The sequence below is a fragment of the Syngnathoides biaculeatus genome, chromosome 2 (genome assembly GCF_019802595.1).
Source record: "Syngnathoides biaculeatus isolate LvHL_M chromosome 2, ASM1980259v1, whole genome shotgun sequence".
Lineage (NCBI taxonomy): Eukaryota > Metazoa > Chordata > Actinopteri > Syngnathiformes > Syngnathidae > Syngnathoides > Syngnathoides biaculeatus.
In genome coordinates, this window is record NC_084641.1 from 19,612,679 (window position 1) to 19,632,141 (window position 19,463).

The 19,463-nt window shown below is 41.7% G+C and overlaps 1 protein-coding gene across 3 annotated transcripts in view; it reads left to right on the forward strand.

Annotated features, from left to right (window-relative positions):
• The window catches only part of plxna2 (plexin A2), a 339,402-nt gene that overhangs the window by 179,574 nt on the left and 140,365 nt on the right, over window positions 1-19,463 (forward strand). The window contains exons 7-8 of one of the 3 annotated variants that reach the window (XM_061839732.1): window positions 5,487-5,571; window positions 6,473-6,768. The exons of the other annotated variants lie outside the window; for them this stretch is intronic. Coding sequence (XP_061695716.1) covers window positions 5,487-5,571; window positions 6,473-6,660 — 273 coding nt within the window. The 3' untranslated portion in view covers window positions 6,661-6,768. Of the gene's footprint in view, window positions 1-5,486; window positions 5,572-6,472; window positions 6,769-19,463 lie in introns of those variants that run through there. 3 annotated transcript variants of the gene reach the window in all.

The following is a 19,463-nucleotide window of genomic DNA, read 5'->3' on the forward strand; positions in this document are numbered from 1 at the left end:
GGTCACATTGTTGGTACGGTTTTCTTCAGAGGAGTGTTATGACTGTGAAACCATATAATCGCTCGATCGTTGTATTATATATATATATATATATATATATATATACACAACAAATTTCTGAATAACTATTTTTCAAATCAGAAGTCGAGAAGAGTGGTCTGTTCAACAATGGACCTTTCCGACCTGTCAATCACTCGTACAATAATAGCCAATCAGATAGCCACATTGTCTTAACCCTTGGCTTGAAACGCCCCTGCCGCCATGTTGTTCCACAAGCAGTACTGGTTGTCGGTAGCGTGCGCTTGGAAAAGTTAATGTTATGATGAAAATGGTCCTCAGATGCGCTTGGGGAACGTGCAACTCTGATGTAAGATATCCTGCTAGTTTACAAGGGGCCCAGTTGGTTAATTTTCCAAAGCCTAAAACACACTTGACGATGGATTAAGGCTCGCGGAAGACCGCACGAACAACTAAACGTGAACAATATCAACAAACACAAGGCTGTATGTTCGAACGTAGGTAACGGTAAAGTATCTTCTCTGAGTTTCATTTAATTATTATCAGTGCATTATACATTGCAGGCGAACAACTTTCACTTTGTTAGTGCATCACTGACCTGCTGAATGAAGGGTTTAATGTTTTATACCGAACAGTCTGGTTTGTGATAGGTAAATGCGCCATGTCATGCAAGAGAAATGTCTATCTGCCCATTTGTATCACATTGGACTTTTAAGACAGAGCACTGGTTTCGGTTACGAGCCAAGTCAAACTTCTTCATCTGGTAAATACGGTACTGACTGAGTTAATCACCACTGTTTAAATGCACTTGTAGAGAATCAAAACTCGCTCACTTATAAAGACTACAATGATATTACTCATGATCTTTCCGAGTAAAAAGTACTCACCCTGCTTTACATGCGCAGTACGGTTCCACTATTTTATCCTGTTGGATTTCAATATGAAGTTTGTGAGACGTCAAACGTTTTTGCATCGGTCGCCAACATTTCGCTGTAACTCTGACATTGCGTCCTGCTCTGTCCAAAATCTTAATTCTGTGTACATATCCTTGCGTGAAATAGTTGAGACCTCTTTGAAGCACTCTATTGGACAAGTCTGACGCATTTGGTAAAAACATACCGGAATATTATCTGTAATACGCGATAGAGAATCGACTTCAACCTGTTTTGTTCAGTTGCCATTTTGGAAGCTTGTTGGACGTAGCAACTGTAGCTGAGGGGGTGGAGCTTAAGATCGCCACTCCATTGTTCATGTGACTCAAAAAAGGTTTGGCAGTGACTTAACATTACAATTATTACATACTATAGTGTGAAATTTTAGTATAGATTTAAGGAAGAATGATGGAAGTTGATGTCAATAATTTACTTTTGCCGGCCACATAAAATAATGTGTGGCCACCAGGCTTTGACTTTCACATGCATACTATTTGGTTTTTATTGTGCTTCAAGATGAAAATACATTTTTCATTTTAACACTTTTTGATTTCACATCCAGCCATCATCTGAGCCACTTAGTCTCTCAGGGTCAGAGGAGTGCTGGAGCCAATCCAAGCCAAGCCATCTTCAGGCAGGAGGTGGGGTACACCCTAAACTCTTGCCAGCCAATCACAGGGCACATAGAAACACAATAATAATAAGAGCAATTTAGAGTCTCCAATGAATGCATGTTTATGGGATGTGGGAGGAAACCGGCGTGCCTGGAGAAAACCCACGAAGGCACAGGAAGAACATGCAAAATCAACACAGGCGAGGCCAGTTTTGAACCACATCACATTAATAATTGGTGTCCTCTGTGTGTTATGTACTCATTCATGGCATGTATTTTGATTAACTACTGTATCAATTAATCATATGTGAGTCCAGTTGTGATGTACGATGTGCTGTACAAATCTATAATTTGTACTGCTAATTATATGTAGACACCAGCAATAGCTGCAAACTGCCAGGGCACAGCAAGCTAATATCATTGATGATATTTCCATCAAAGACAGTCCATATCCAAAATAATTTTGCATATGGTCACCCAGTACTTGCTGAATTTGTAATCATCCAGTGATTTTGAGTTCGAACCTATTACGGTTGCTGCCGAGCTACCCAACTAGCTACCGTTGAAAAACAAACAAACAGAGTTGTGTGTTTGAGCCATTTAATTTTTCAGGTCCCACTGAGAGCAAGCGCATCATCAAACTTCCCAGAAATTAGGAATAATAATATTGAATCATCCATATAGTTTGTGTTGTCACTCTCACGCTGACTTCAACTTGATCACGCACTCTGGACAAAATTGCTCCACGGGGGGGAGCTTGGCATGTCTAATATTAGGTGTCAACTTCAAACTTCTGTTATGATTGCTCTTTTTTTTTATGATGTTTTTGATGAAGGGAACCAGTGGTGGAAGGAAATAAGGTGAAATAAAAATTTTGAGGCGTAGCGGTCGCTTTGTGATAGAACTCTCAAAATATTGCTAAAGCAGATTAAAAAAAAAAAAAGCCACATTTCCATAGTTTCATACTTACAAATATCTGTATTTAAATTGAAGCTTGACCACCGTCCATAAGATGAATGTTTTTTACCTTGAAGACTCCCATGTCGTTCATTAATACAAGACATTAGTCACAAAAACTGGTTCATTTGAAGGAAGCGGTTAATCCCTCACGTGATATGGGCATGAGTAACTCAGGCAAGATAGCAGAGAAGAGCATGTTTGGATCGTCTGAGAGTCCTTCAGGGCAGAGGTAGTCTCTGAGCTGCATTGCGTATGTGGAGATGAGCTGTTACAACACTTTAGACGAGGTGAAGGCAAACTATGGCCCATGGGCCACATCCAGCTCATTGACCATTTCAATCCAGCCCTCCAAAGATTGGTACAGAAATACCCAAATCATACAAAAATCATGACTACATTTATTGATCCTTGTCTGAATTGCCAATTGTTTCCACTAAGTTGTGCTGTAATGCCTACTGGTTCCACCAGGTTGAAGGTCCAATAATGCATTGAGATTACTTTTGCTGTTCTGTTTGTACTCTGCTTCATCTCTGAACACTTCAACCACTAGCAGTGGACCAAAGATAAAGAAATGTCAACAGTGAACACTGAGCAGTCATCCTGCCACTTTCAGAAAGAGAGAAGCAATACATTAATTACCCCAACAGAGTAATTAAACCTACGTCACATCTTGGTTTATTAGATTTTTCAGCACGATATGACTGTATGATCATAATTTAAAGGTTGACTATTCAGCCATTTGTGTGTATCTTGCAGATCACAAAACTAGTAAAGTGTTGGCCTCACAGTTCTGGGGTTCAATCCTGGACCCGGCTGTGTGCAGTTTGCATGTTCTCACCGTACCTGCGTGGGTTTTCTCTGGGCACTCCGGTTTCATCCCACATCCCAAAAACATTAATTGGACACTCTAAACTGCCCCTAGGCGTGATTGTGAGTGTTTGTCTTGATGTGCCCTATGATTGGCTGGCAAGCAGTTCAGGGTGTACCCCACCTCCTGCCCGTTGACAGCTGGGACAGGCTCCAGCACTCCCTGAGACCTTTGTGAGGATAAGCGGCTAAGAAAATGGATGGATCTATGGGATTGGGAGGTGATTGTTGATTTTACAATGCACAGTGATGGTGCAATACTGTAAAAGTGTAAAATAATGCATAATTTCTCTTGCCACACTTACTTTTATTTTTGTTGTTACTGTTTTCATTTCCACATAAATAATACACGTTTAATAGCATGTTAAGTGGAAAATGTATTGTGGGTCATCCCAATGTGCACGGTCAAGTCGGTCACAGAGGTTCAAGATTCCCCTATTAAAGGATTTATAATGGTTATCCTAAATATTTTCAATGACAAGTGAGAACTTTCAAGTTCATTATAGTCCGGACTGAGAACCGGTTTAACGCGCTGCAGGGCTGACATCATGTAAGGAAGTGCTTCTCCCCGCCTTCCATAACCCACAGCTTTGCAAGTTAAACAGTTGCGTGATGTTGTCACTTTTTCTCGCTCTTTTCATCAAAATTATGTCTGTGCTAGCAATGGTGTGTGCGTTTGAATGCCCCCAATATCAGACCCTTGATTGCTTTCTTGTTTTCGTGTTAAGTTGCTGCTTTAAACGCAATGGAAAATGAATAAATGGATGAATCGCCACCAGAGGCAGTATAACAGTCATGCAGACATTTTGCCTCAAAACCCTGCCATGGACGCCATTTTTGCCCCATCTCCTCCTTATTGTTGTGTCTTTGAACACTGACCTTAACTGACGCAAGGGATTTTGACAGTAAACTTAAACCCTAAGTGGTGTTAAACAGCTTAAAGTTCTTTTTTTTAAGGATTGCACCTTATCTGCCCAAAATGATGTTAACACCACCAAGTAGCGTTCATATCTTGATCATTAGTTTGCACGTCGAATTAAAAAAAAATGCCAGACAGCTTGTATCTCAAATAAGTCAGAAGTCAACTCTTAAGTCACAGCACAGCTGTAACTTACTATAAGCAAAACATCGAAGAATACCACATGTAGCCCAGCATACCCTTGCTAACCATTATTTTAAGGATGACTAATCACTTATTTCACACAAATTTTAGATTACAGTATACACACAAAAAAGTAAACATACAGTACACAACAAATGCACAGTTACCTTCTCTTCTCTTGTTTTTATTTTTTTAATAATTGTTTTACTTTCTTCTTGTTCTTCTTGACTTGTTCTACCACCAAACCATTCGACATCCATGGGCACGCTGCACGTTGTTAATTGTATGAACTATTATTAATTCCAATCAAACTAACATATACAGATAGAAATAAGGGAATAATGGAACTCAATGTATTTTAGCTTGTGTACAGGCAATGCAACCTTACCAGAAATCTACAATCAGCAGATGCCTCTCACAAAGTTAAAGTCGAAAGAAGACAACAGTATTTCTTGTACTCTAGTCACATAAAACACTGGAACAGAAAAGTTTGTAAGTAATATATTTATCGTATTTTCCGCACTATAAGGCGCACTTCTAATGAACGGGCTGTTTTAAAACTTTTTTTTTCATATATAAGGCACACAGCATTATAAGGCCAATAGAATCGACGCTACAGTATAGGCTGGGGTTACATTACGCATCCATTAGATGAAGCTGTGGTGAAAGATCAGTATTGATTAATATACAAGGCACTCCGGATTATAAGGCGCACTCTCGGCTTTTGAGAAAATGATAGGCTTTTAGGTGTGCCTTACAGGACGGAAAATACAGTAGTAAGTGTACCACGCATACAAAATGTACAGAGCTGAAACATATTTTGAGATAGATTATTTAAAACACACAATAAAAAACATTTAAGATGCAAAGTTTTGACAGAGCCAACCTCTTGAAGTGAAGGTGAAGATACTACAAAAACAAGCTCGCCGCCATGCATGTAAAGTGGGACAACACAAGTGCTGTAGCCTTGACTCAATGTGGCCCAATGGTTTAGCTCATCACCTGCCACCTCGGGGGAGTCAGGTTCAAGCCGCTGGTCGGACCATCCGCCAACATCTCCTGGACTCAAGGCTGCGATGGTGAGCAAGACAATGATACTCTTAGCTGCTCCCTGGGCATCTTAAGTGTTACTGTTCCGCTTACAAGTGTGTGTGTTCTCTCTCACCATGTATGTAAATACACATAATGTCGTTTGAATGTAAATAAAGCAGTTGGGCTTTGGTTAGTTTAGACCCTTACATTTAAACCCTGAAGGCATAAGGTAGAGACAGCATCACTGCAAACACACTGAACCTGACATTTCAACGTCTACTGTTTTCAGCTCTTTGAGGTGACTTTTTTTCTTTTCTTTTTTTTACTCTGGGTCCAAAACCTAAAAAGAAAAAAAGACGTCTCTTCCTATAGTGCAAGGTACACTTAAACGGTGTCTTTCCTCACTGGATGCAGACACACACACACACACACACACACACCAGGCTACTGACCGGCACTAATGCTCTAATGGCACTGTCCTACATATTTGCTCCGCAAGTGTCTGTTGGTCACTTTTTGCCCAGCCGCCCCATACTAGAGGCAGACTAGAAAAAGAAGCGAAAAAGAACGAAGGAGAAGATTGTCTCTAGGGTGTAATTTATTTTTCCTCCCATGTTGCCACTCTAAGACAACTTCTGTTCTATTCTAGGGACTCTAACTTGCATCATAAACAAGGTACCCTCCAAATAACTATTGAGATGGACTTGACGGTTGACAGTCATTAATATATTGAAGTCAACTTAGTCTCAAGAGAATGCTGAACTAAATGATGATGGCATTGCACCATCATCAAAAAAGTCTTTGTTTTTTATTATTAAGGTTTTATGATGGCCGCAGTTTGATACGGAATGAAACATTTTCTGTTTCCGTTGATGTTGGAAAAGGGTTCTGAGTCAGTGGAACCCATTGTAATTAATTGTAACGGTTCCTCTGCCTTTCATTGGACAGTGATGATACGTTGCGTGCCAACAAAAAGACCGAACGACTCGGGAGGGCCACCTCAGCTCGTTCTCGGCCTCTGTGAGATCCTGACAGAACAGAACTGGGCTGAACTGAGGTGGGGAGGTGTCTTTGTACAAGCTTCCATTCATCCATGTGCCACTAAATCCTTCACTGCTGCCGTCTGCATGTGGTAGAGGGAACCAGACGCTTTGTGGTTTGATGGAGGTGGCTATTGACCCAGTGAGCCGATGAGGATGGAATACTAATAGACTTAATGGAATTAATGTTGCTGTCACCCTCGCTGGTGGGCGGAGCTTCGAGGTCTTGCTAATGTTGTTTTTTTTCTTAACAAGTTATTTTTCCGTTCACATTCTGAATTGACTCATGTTCAGCTGCATCCTGCGGCTCGTCTCTTTTAAGATGATCCAATCCGCTTTGATAACGCCGCTGTGTTGGAAATGTCGTTTGTTCCTTGACTTATTGATTTATAAAGTGACTGTGATCCATTTGTCTATTTTCTTTATACCGTCCTTGCACAAAGACCAGGGCTGTGCATTGCGCATGTGCACCACCTGTTTGTGCGCGTATGTGTGTGATTCCTTGCCCTAGGCATGTGTGTGTTTATGTACGTTAGTGTGTGTGATAATGGAGGTTTGACATTCAAAGCAGTGTATTTAGCGCCACCAAATTAGCATACTTTAACTGGTTTGCATTGTCCCTGCCAGAGAAAGGTTGGCATTAAATTCTGGCACAATGTTGTTGAGTAATTTTTAAAAGCTTAAGAGGAGATTCATACAGTAGCCAACTTCCACACTAACATGCACGCGGATTATTCAGCTCAATCAGACTCTTTATATGGTGGTCATCTGTCCACTTTACACTATTTGTACAATGTCCAAGCCGCTTATCCTCACAAGTGTCGCGGGAGTGCCCAAGCCTGGACTACACCCCCTGAACTGGTCGTCAGGCAGGCACTGGGCACATATAAACACCATCACTGAGCGAGAATCGATCCCATGCTGCCCATAGCAATGTCAGGGGGGTGTATCACTACAACATCAATGACCCATGCACTGTTTATTCTTCCATTTTTTTAGTGTTGTTGTTGTTGTATGTGTCGGGACAATTGTGTGGTTAGTCAATCTAGCAAATGGCATGTTCTCCCCATGCCTGTGTGGGTTTCCTCTGGGTAATCCGGTTTCCTGCCACAACTCAAAAACATGCATGATAGGTCTAGGTGTGAAAGTGAGTGTGAATGGTTTCCGCCCCGTGATTGGATGGTGACCACTTGAAGACCTCTCACCCTGAGTCTTCTGAGATAGGTGCCAGCGAGCCGATGATAGTAATGAGGATAAGTGGACCAGAAAATGGACGGATGAATGAAATACAGACTGTATAGTTAATTATTCATAGATGGTTACTCTGCTCAGTATTACATTTCACTAACAAATTTGCAACTCGGTTGATCTACAATGCTCTGCACACTAGAAAGCTAAAGTCCATTTTAGTTGGGACATTTTACCGCAAATCACAATTTGTTTTATTTTCTGTGATTTTTGCACACCACAGTAAAAGGCCCACTTTGAGATCTTTTAAGGTCTGTCAAAAGCGATGACAAGTAAATCTAAGGAGACAGTCTAGTGATACCCATTTTCAGTTGGTTCCCCACTGATCATATAAACCACAGGTTACCATGACAACCCCTAGAGGGGTTGGTCTGCTTTTCTCAAAGCTTGTTGAATGGGGTCAGACAATACAGCCTGCCCCCCCAATCCTGGCCTTACAGAGGTCTGATTGGATAACCCCGGGACCCCCCCTGCAGTTCATCCCACTTTCTTGTCCCCTCTCACTGTGCTTCTGCTGGTTAACAAGGTGAGAGGTTCACAGAGTGTTGTCTTTCTTATCCCAGTCTCATTGTGCTAATTCAAGGGTGGTCAATTCCTTGGGGCGAGAGGCAAAGTGTTTTGACACCATCGGCAACTGTGGAGCTCAGTCACGATGGACCAAAAAAGAACTTTCCGCAGACTGTTCCTAAGATGTTAAATGCATACGATTTCAAAATTATGAAATATCTGTAAATACAGTATTTAGGGGGAACGACAAATCATTTGATGAGTTGATAAAGAGTGTAGTTTTCAGGACTATGAAGCCAAGAGACTCTCTGCACAAAAATCCTGGTACCAAAATAGCTCATCGATAAAGTATTGACAGTGGAGAATGGCACCAGGCTTTCATAAATTATGTGGATTTTTTTTTGTTTGCAAACCACCCAATTAATGTTGATAATACTTTCTCCCTGTCTATCCTTATTTCTTAAAGTAATGCTTTTCCCTGTCCATGACCTTTGATCTTCCAAAGGAGGAATAGAGAGGAGATACAGACTTCCAGTATGTCTAAGGAGTTGTCGTTTCACAAAGGATGACCTACATTAATACAGCCTTGATGAAAATATCATTGGCTGTCCAAGCAAGGTAACGTTAATCACCCTCATGCTCATCATCCATAGGGATTCTTTCAGTGATAGTGATATCAATCACTACATGAAACACTGAAACATTGAAACATAATTTGAAATCATACCGGTATTAGCGCAATATTCCTCTTTGCCGTGCAGTTCAACTCGTTTTGTTTTGCATGAAATAACTCATACACGTGTGATACAGCGGAATACATCCTCACAATTTCCACACTGCAGTTCGTGAATTTTGTAGCTGCCTGGTAGAGATGAAATGATATTAAAATTGTGAAATTTAGCGTGAAATTTCAATTATTTATTGGTACACAGTCAGCCATTCATTCTTTCTCTCTGGTTACCTCAGCTGTATCTCATAGTCACTGATGTATTTGGACAGGACTGCACTGGGTCTAATAATAATATATTGGATTGTGTTTTTTTTTTTAAATCATATCTTGATCTCTATGGCAAGGATATTGTTTACTTTATTTGGTCCAGATTAACATAGAACTGGTTTATTGTACCCATGGGAAAAATACTTACTAATAAAAATATTGTATTCATGTTATAACATAATGACTTGTTCATTTTAAAGGTATTGCAGTCCTCTTCTCCTGTTCACATACAGTTTACTGTACATTTCATAGATTTGCTTCTCCATTCGGGCAATTCTGAGTACCGGTTCTAAACAGGAACTCCAACCATCCTTTTTCCCTCCCCATGGAGTTCCTTGGCCTGTGTCCATTACCAGCACATGGCTCTCTGGTAGGTGTTTTGAACATGGAGCTAAATATAGACCTCACATGGTGCCTCATTCTTCTGCTGCTGTGCTGTAATGTCTGTGTTTGGGCTGACTCGTTTTCAAGCCTGATCTCATCCAGCCGCAGCCGCTGCGGTCTCTGCTTTCGACTTGAGGGAGAGTTGGGGGGGGGGGGGGGTGCAAGTGAGAGGAAAGTGCTGATGTAATCATGTTTTAGGTTGTAAGTTACGGCAGTGACGGCAACATTACAGCGGCCAAGCAGAATTGAATGGCTTGTGGACATGTAGATGTAGATGGCTTAGTGAGACCGATCCAAAGGAGGTTTGTAGAGGTGGCTTGGCTGATGTGTTTAATGGTGGGCTCTTCATTTGAAGCTTCACACTTATGCAGTCCTGGGTGGAAGTCCTCAAGTCAGTTTATCATCTTGATGTTTATATCACGCTGATTTCATTCATTAATTTCTTTTCAACGCAGTGTGGAGCCTGTCCCAGTTGATACAACCTGGACTTGTCACCACTCAGTAGTGGGACAGACAAAAAATCCTTCTCATTTACACCTTTGTGCAATAGAGTCATCAATAACATAACATGCATCTTATGGGAAGATGCCCTTTTGACTTCAGTATTCTTCTACTTTTCCTTTTGGCCCGCACCGTTATGGGTCGCCACAGCGTGTCATATTTTTCCATCTAAGCCTATCTCGTGCGTCTTCCTCTCCAACAGCCACTGTCCTCATGTCCTTCCTCACAACATCTATCAACCTTTTCTTTGGTCTTCCTCTCGTTCTTTTGCCTGGCAGCCCCATCCTCAGCACCCTTTTATCAATATACTCACTCTCTCGCCTCTGAACATGTCCAAACCATTGAAGTCTGCTCTCTCGAACCTTGTCTCTAAAACATCCAACTTTGGCTCTCCCTCTAATGAGCTCGTTTCTTATCCTATCCAACCTGTTCACTCCTCAGCATCTCAATTTCTGCTAAGCCCTACTAACTCTAGAAAAAAAAAAAAAAACCCTGGGAAGAATATGCAAACTGTGCACAGGAAAGCCCAAGATGAGGTTTGAAAACAGAACCTGAAATATGAGGCAAGCGAGACAAACGTTCATTGTAATTTTATTTATCGATTTATTTTCTGCCGGTCATCCTGTTCAGGGTTCCACCGCAGCATCCTGGACTATTCCCTTGTCAATGCTATGACATTATTTCATTGTGTTTGATTGCACTCTTTTGTAAAGCTGGGCATACATTGCAATTTTAGAAATGTTGTCTTGAAATTCCACAGGTTGCTTTTTTTCCATAACATTCTTCAATATCAGCCCTTCCCCCTTCACCCAAGCGAGGCGGAAGTGCTTTGACCTAGATTACCAAACGCGCACATGGGTTGTGCATGTGCTGAATTGACAGACTAATCGATAAAAAGAATATTTTAGCCATCTGTGAACTATAGATGCAACCGTGGTTCTTTCCTTATCATTTGTGTCGTGGTGCGTGAGTCAGCACTTAGATGGTGGTATCTGGTTAGTTGAAATCATTGACCATAGATTTAATTTTAGACTCGCCGGAAAACCATTTGCTCATCCTATGACCACTTGAGAGCTGCCAATCATACAACTACTGGCGATTAACAGGACTCATTTGAAAAGTGGAGGACACCGTTAAAGCACCAAAAGCCAGAAATATACCATGTTTAAAAAAAATGGACTTTTAAGTTGCTGTGTTCTCAAACTGACAGCAATCAGTAAAAAAATGTGAAAGGTCATCACGTGTGATTCCTTTCGTACAAAGTCATGTCTTCATCTGGCGTTATGAGCAAATATGTAAAGCAGGTAAAACATCATGTGCGAAAGCTCAGAGGCAAATTAATATGCTTTATTTTGCCTGGTTGAAGTCATAGAATAATAACTTGGCATTGACCAAAGGTCGTTTTAGTAGGTGGGGTGGCACAGGAATTTGTTAAGGAGATAATTACACTTGAGTGTTGATTCAGATCAAGATAAAATGAAACGTTTAGGGATTGCTGTTGAATAGAAAAGATAGAATAAATGTGTTTTTGATAGATGTTAAACAGAAAACGGTCGAGTTAGTTGTAGTCAGAGGTTAAACCGGTAGATGGTGAGTGTCTTTATCTTTCGAAAACAATGTTCTGTTAACTTTCTGTTATTGTTGGATTGTGAAACATGCCCAACCTGAGAGAACATTTAAGGCCTCATAAAATGGAATCATTTATTTTCCTCCAGTTTATTACAAATGTATCTTCAAATGAAATATTTTGTAGGGAATGAAATAACATTGAAGGTTTTCTCAGGGTGCATTGTGTAGAAAAGGTCAAATACATGTTGTTGTTTTTGTGTGCGCGTGTGGGGTGTTATTCCGACCCTACTGCCATGGCACTCTCCATCCGATCTATTTTCTTCTTTTTATCACCACCCAAAAGCCTCTCCACTGAGGAGCAGGCTAACATGTGTATGTCTGACTTTTGGGATTGTACTGCAGATATGCTGTGCTGGTGTGAATGTGTCTCTTTTAAATGCAGGCATGCACACATGGACACACACACACACAGCACGTTTCCACACGGCATTCCTTACTGACACACAAATTCTTCAACCTGACAGTGGTGATGGATTAGATGCGTTATCAAGACAGAGCGAGGCATCAGTGTGACGGGAAAAGATTGAAAGACACACAAGAAGCGGCTGTAGTCTGTACTTTATCCCACCTGAAGTCAAGTAAATACAATGGCTACATTGCAAGGCATGTTTGTGTGATAGAGATTGGGATCTTGCTTTATACACTGTAACAATTAAAGATCACCAGCTGAGTCAACACTGTGAATTTACTGGTATGTTTTTGTACTCTGAAGCATGATTTCATCCAAACTAGATCAAATGCGTTCATAGTTCTTTGTCTGACACAATTTTTGTGTTCCAGTTTCATCTTAAACACATTTGTGTATAGCAATAGATAACATCACAACAGGGGACAAAAATTATATCTCCCACATTTTCTTTTATGTCAAAGCGTTAATAAAGTTTTAATCTATTAACATAAATGTTACTGTAGAGAGAATGGTGATGCCAGAGGATCTCCATGGATATATTGCGGTAATCTATGATTAAGGGTGGGAATTAAAAACTGCAAGACGCTGTGTGAAAATGAAGGTTAAAATAGCAGCAATGCTACTACATCACCTGCAAAAACCGTTCTCATGTACACCACTGCTCGAGTAGCACAGATATAATATATATATTTATACTTTATCCAATTCTTTTATATATAGTAACAAGCAGAAAAGATCACAAAATTGACATAAATTTCTTTTAGTTCTATATCAAGATAAAGGTTATTATCATGGTACAAATGTACCTTTAAAGGGATATAAAATGTGTCCATATCACACAGCATAATGCAGAAACAGCTTTTGCATCATCACGTCATAAAATTATACACATAATGTAAATGACATGGAAGATACATACCTGGCAAACAAAGGAGGAAAATAAAATACCCTTATGAATTTAGCCTGGGCAGCACGGTGCCTCAACTGGTAAATCGCTGGCCTCACAGTTCTGTAGACCTGGGTTCAATCCTGGCCCCTCCTGTGTGGAGTTTGCATGTTCTCCCCGTGCCTGCGTGGGTTGTTTTTCTGGGCACTCCAGTTTCCTCCCACATCCCAAAACCATGCACCATTAAGTGGAGACTCTAAATTGCCCCTAAGTGTGATTGTGAGTGCGGCTGTTTGTCTCTATGTGCCCGGCGATTGGCTGGCAACCAGTTCGGGGTGTACCCCGCCTCCTGCCCGCGGACAGCTGGGATAGGCTGGATGGATGGATTTAGCATTCCAAAATTTTGAGGATTTACAACAGTTGAAACTATTCATGGGAATTTGTGGCAGGTAATAATATGAGTACTTGATAACAAATCTAAACAATATTCACAAAGAAATACAGGTCCAGAATTTTAACATTCTACCACATAGAAAGAATGCAAAGCAAAAAGTTGTCTTTATACATAGCCCAAATTTCAAGTCAATTACCAATAACAGTATCCGACCGGGGTTAAATCGGGGCATACTATGGATTGATATTCATAGCAGGGGGCCCACGGCCTGAAGGGGACTGGCGAGATAGAAAGTGGATGAATGCAAGGATTTAAACGTGCAGGTGGTCATGAAATTGCAGCCAATCCATCTTTGCAGTATATCGTATAAAACAAATATTTTTATTGTCTGTGTATACATATCCATGGATTGTTGACAATCATAATCATAAAAAATGGAAGGACTGCCCATTGGGATACATTGTTACCATCTACTAATATCCTTCTATTTTCTGTCCCGCTTATCCTCATTTGGGTCCCGGGCGTACTGGAGCCTATCTGTCATGATACAGAGGTATCCATTTACACTGGACCCAGTAGCAAGCAAAGGCGGGGAAGTTTGTGCTGAATAATTTATTGAAAAGGTAGTGGGAATTCGATATCTGAGACGTAATAGTGGGTCATTGAGATGAAGAATGTGAGGCAGGCAATGGTAGGAGCATTTGGATAGCTTGGGGGCTCAGTGGAGGTCAAGCAAGGCAGCAAGGCAGGGAACATGGAAGAACATGGGAGTCAGAATAATACCAGCATGGCATATCTTGTGTAAATGTGCAAGGCCGGTGTACCACAGTGGAACGTGAATACTCTGGCGAAGATTTCCAGGGTTTGGCAGGATTTTATGCAGGCAGAGATGATGACGACTGATTGAAAATAGGTTTGCGGCCAAAGTGGTGCTAATTACAGGGAAAAGAGAGAGAGCAAGAGAATGAGAACAAGAGGGGCGCAAAGCGCCACCCAAGCTCCCAAAACAGGAACTACAGGGATAACTCGTGACACTTTCCCAGCTATCTTCAGCTGAGAGGCAGGCTACAACCTGAAGTGGCTGCCAGTCCATCACAGGGCATATTGTATTTAAATAAGCAACCATTTGCACTCACATTCACACCTACGGACAATTTAGCATCTTCAATTAACCTACCGTGCATGTTTTTAGGATATGGGAGGAAACCCACGCGGGCACTGGGAGAACATGCAAACTCTGCACAGGCTGGGCTGGGATTGGAACCCACCGGGGTTCAAAAGTGCGAGGCAGATGTGCTAACAGGTCGCCCACCATGCCGCCCATCAATACCCCTTCGTAGTTCATTTAAAAATAAAAAAAAGTTTCTCTACAGCGGATATTTATGAATATACAGGCCAAGGTACCTGGGGTCGTTGAAATCAGAGGCGAAATCAGTGCCCTTACAACACGCTGTCATCTGTCACTGTTTGTTGCTCCCAGCAGGGTGAACTGACAAGTTGCCAAGCAGCTCTCCTCACAGTTTGATGCAAACCTTCAAGTGGCATTGTCACCCAAGCACACATAAAAAGTCACAGTTGAAAAAGTCCACTTCGTGAAAACAGTTGGTTAGGTGTAAACTAAATTTGTGAGCCACCTTTGGCCATCTGGTGCTTTAGGTTGGGGCTGAGGGTGTTAGGGTTGCTTAGACTGAAGCCAAACCATCCTTCTAGAGCCAAGATCCTAAACACTGAAGGTTATTGTACGCATTATCATATAGTACTGGTATGTGTGATGAATGACATTATTTGGAAGAGAGAAAGGTTGAATCTGAGTGAAAATAGAGACTTTCTCTGAAATCGCTGTCATCACTCTGTCAGATGTCAAATTCCTGTAGGTTCTCAATCTAGCCATGATATTTTCTGTCTATTACGAAGGGTTGGATCGACTTCTATGGATAAATTGCTTGGGATTGCTTGTTGTGGTCCCCCTCAAATCCTTCTGACCTGTGTCCTTCACATGCTTGAAGACGCCACTCGGGTTTAAAAATGAGACATTTTCCTCAGCTCAGCCTCTTCTTTGGGACACTGTACGTGTCAAGGGTCGGCACATAAAAAGAAGAAGGAGAAGCGGTGTTCTTTTACAAAGTGTAATCCAGAGCGTGAGATTGTGAAGATAAGAGAGAAATGTGTCTTACTTTGCAATCCAAGATGGCTGGACGTAGACGAGGGGGATGTTTGGATACAACTTTGGATTCAGAGTGTCACCATTCGGTGAGTTAATAGTTCCTTACAACACATTGGACATATGAAAGTGTTTAAAACATTTAAAACACATGCATCTATGTTTGCATGTGCTGTCAGAGTGGAAATAATCCATACATAGAGTGAAGAAAATAAGTATTTGAACACCCTGCAATATTGCAAGTTCTCCCACTTAGAAATCATGGAGGGGTCTGAAATTTTCATCGGCGGTGCATGTCCGATGTGAGAGAGATAATATAAACAGAAAAATCCAGAAATCACAATGTATAATTTTTTAACGATTTATTTGTGTGATACAGCTGCAAATAAGTATTTGAACACCTGAGAAAAACAATGTTAAAACTTGGTACAGTCTGCCTTTGTTTGCAATTACAGACGTCAAACGTTTCCTGTAACTGTTCACCAAGTTTGCACACACTGCAGGAGGGATTTTGGCCCACTGCTCCACACAGATCTTCTCTAGATAAGACAGGTTTCTGGGCTGTTGCTGAGAAACATGGAGTTTCAGCTCCCTCCAAAGATTTTCCATTGCATTTAGGTCTGTCGACTGGCAAGGCCATGCTAGATCCTTGATATGTTTCTTACAGACCCACTTTTTGGTTTGCCTGGCTGCATGCTTCAGGTCATTTTCATGTTGAAAGACCCAGCCACGACCCATCTTCAATGCTCTGAATGAGGGAAAGAGGTTGTTCCCCAAAATCTCACAATACCTGGCCGTGGTCATATTCTCCTTAATACAGTGCAGTTGTCCTGTCCCATGTGCAGAAAAACAGCCCCAAAGCAAGATACTACCACCCCCATGCTTCACAGTAGGGATGGTGTTCTTGGGATGGAACTCATCATTCGTCTTCCTTCAAACATGGTGAGTGGAATTATGACCAAAAAGTTCCATTTTGGTCTCATCTGACCACAAAACTTTCTCCCATGACTCGTCTGCATCATCCAAATGGTCATTGGCAAACTCAAGATGGACCTTGACATGTGCTGGTTTAAGCAGGGGAACCTTCAAAGCAATGCAGGATTTCAAACCATGACGTCTAAGTGTATTTCCAACAGTCACCTTGGAAACAGCGGTCCCAGCTCTTTGCAGCTAACAACCTCACACGGGTGCATCTGACTGACTGACATCGGACTGAAAGGTCTTTGAGGGTCAGAATTCTAGGTGATAGACAGGTGTTCAAATAGTTATTTGCAGCTGATCTCTCTCACAGTGGACATGCACCTACGATGAAAATTTCAGACTCCTCCATGATTTCGAAGTGGAAGAACTTGCAATACAGCAGGGTGTTCAAATACTTATTTTCTTCACTGAATATTATACTGGTTACCCAGGACAGGACTCACGCACTACTTTCCTGTTGCAATCATTTGTTTCTCTTTCAATGGTTGTTGTCATATTGCACCAAAAAGCCAAAGGCTAACCAAAACGCTTGTGGAGGTAATCATTTAGAGCCTCATTGATTGGAGGTCAAAGTATATGAACTGCTCACGGAGGATCGTGCACTTTGGAAATTTGAAAGCATCATCATCGACCGCTGGGTGACTTTATAGGTTTTACTGCCTACAGTTTATATATACCGTCTGTGCTATTCTCGGGCAAAGTAAGTAAGATCTTCTGTCTTTGATTTACTTGCTTCCAGGTTTGAGGTGTCTGTGTTGAATGTGCACTACGACGTTGTTTGGATTGTGGTCAACCCTTTTCTGGGTAATAATCTGCTTGAGTAGCTGAAACATGGTGGTCAAGGACTCGCCTCCTTCAGATGGGTGTGTTAGTGTTGGTGGCCACCCGTGTACTCCAGCATCCATTTGCTTAAACGCTAACCTCCTTCAAGGCCAGGGTGAGAAAATAGACTTTAAAACCGAAAACATCTCTTCAGGTAATAGTGAGCAGCTGTGGTTGTTAACGCAGGAATATTCTTTACAAACGAGCGTGTCTGCTGTTCAGTCAAGCTGCAACAACAGCCAGGCATCCCGAAAACGAATCAACACTTTATCACAAGTAATAAGAAAATTCTCAGAATGCTCAATCAGTCTCACATCTTCTCCAGTGTGATTTACATTTGAATAGAAGGAATATATTTGCTTGCCGGAGGTTATTTACTTTTTTTATCTGAGCGGCAACCTCCACAATGCAAAATGCAGACATGCATTTCAAGGCACCGCTACTTTTGCTTTTATTTACTGCTTTCCACTCCAGCAAATTGCTTCACACGGTGGGGAATTCACAGTCTGGCTCGCTGTTCAAAATGGGCAAGGGCAGAGGGAGCGGAAAGGGAAAGTGAGAGAAGGCCAATCCGAATTGGGGTTTGGTCAACCTTCAAACAGTTTTTCCAGGGTGCTTACATGCTCGGATCAAAAGCACCCCTCTGGCTCTGGCGCCTGTAGCCACAAGGAGGGTGCTTCTGATGCTGCTGCCACTGCTTTGCTTTCCTGCTGTCCATCCCACCGACCGCCAACCCCCCCACCACCACATCCCGTCTTGCATCGCATACGACAATGTACAGCAGGTATTAGTGTTATCATTTAAAAAAAAAATCACAGATAGACACTGAAAGCATAGCAACACATTTTTAAGGTTCAAGGTTTTAGAGGACTTTTTGTCAGCTCAAACTCTTGTCCGTGTGTTGAGTTTTTATTCTTGAGGCTCTAAACAAGAGTCGGGAGTGTGGAGGAGCTTTGTCTGCTACTTAAGTGCTGAATTCAATGGTACCTCAACAACAAGACCGATTCTTCGTTTTCCTCCACTGCATGCATGAGCGGACAAGGACTTCTGTTATGAAACCCTTATTGTCGACTTGCAACACGTCGTGCAAACACAATATATTACACATATTATGTTTTGTAAATCAAAATATGTAAATTGTCAAGCGGTGGAACGGTGTTGTAACTGGCTAGAGTATTGGCCTCGCAGTTCTGAGAAGCGGGGTTCAAATCCCAGGCCCCACCTGTGTGAAGTTTGCATGTTCTCACCGTGCCTGCGTGGGTTTTCCCCAGGCATTCCAGTTCTTTCCCACATCCCAAAACACAAATTAATTGTAGACTCTCAATTGCTCTTAGGTGCGATTGTAAGTGCGACTGTTGTCTGTCTCCATGTACGTACCCTGCGATTGGCTGGCAACCGGTTTAGGATGTACCCTGCCTCCTGCCCAGTGACAGCTGGGATAGGCTCCAGCACTCCTACGACCCTTGTGAGGATAAGCGGATAAAAAATTGAATGGATGGATTTTGACAAGCTGTTATTTGGAAATTTTAATTCTGCAAAAAATTTCATTTTCCTGGTCTTTCTGCTCATTTGCATGTGTTGATTTGTCTTAACTTCCATAATTAATGGTCAACAGATGCGTTGAAGAGACATTAGCCACTGTTAACAACAGTAAAAGCTCATCTGAATTTTGACAACAAGCGATGAAAGACTGTCACTGTGCTTGGATCACTTTGCATCATTACCGATTCAAATTATTTTTATGCAGTAATTGAAGAATCCAATCAAAAGTATTCTCAGAGTCTCTGCGATCAGTGGAGGAGAAAACATGATATTTTATGTCCTTCCAGCCTAGTGCACTGGAGTACAGACACAGACTAATGGCACTAGTGTATGGGGATAAAAAGGGATCACCCAGGAAGACATTGGGTGGCTCTTTGGGGTTGTGTTCTACCGGAGCCGAGGGGCGGCACTCCAGAAAAAAACAACCTTGACACCCAG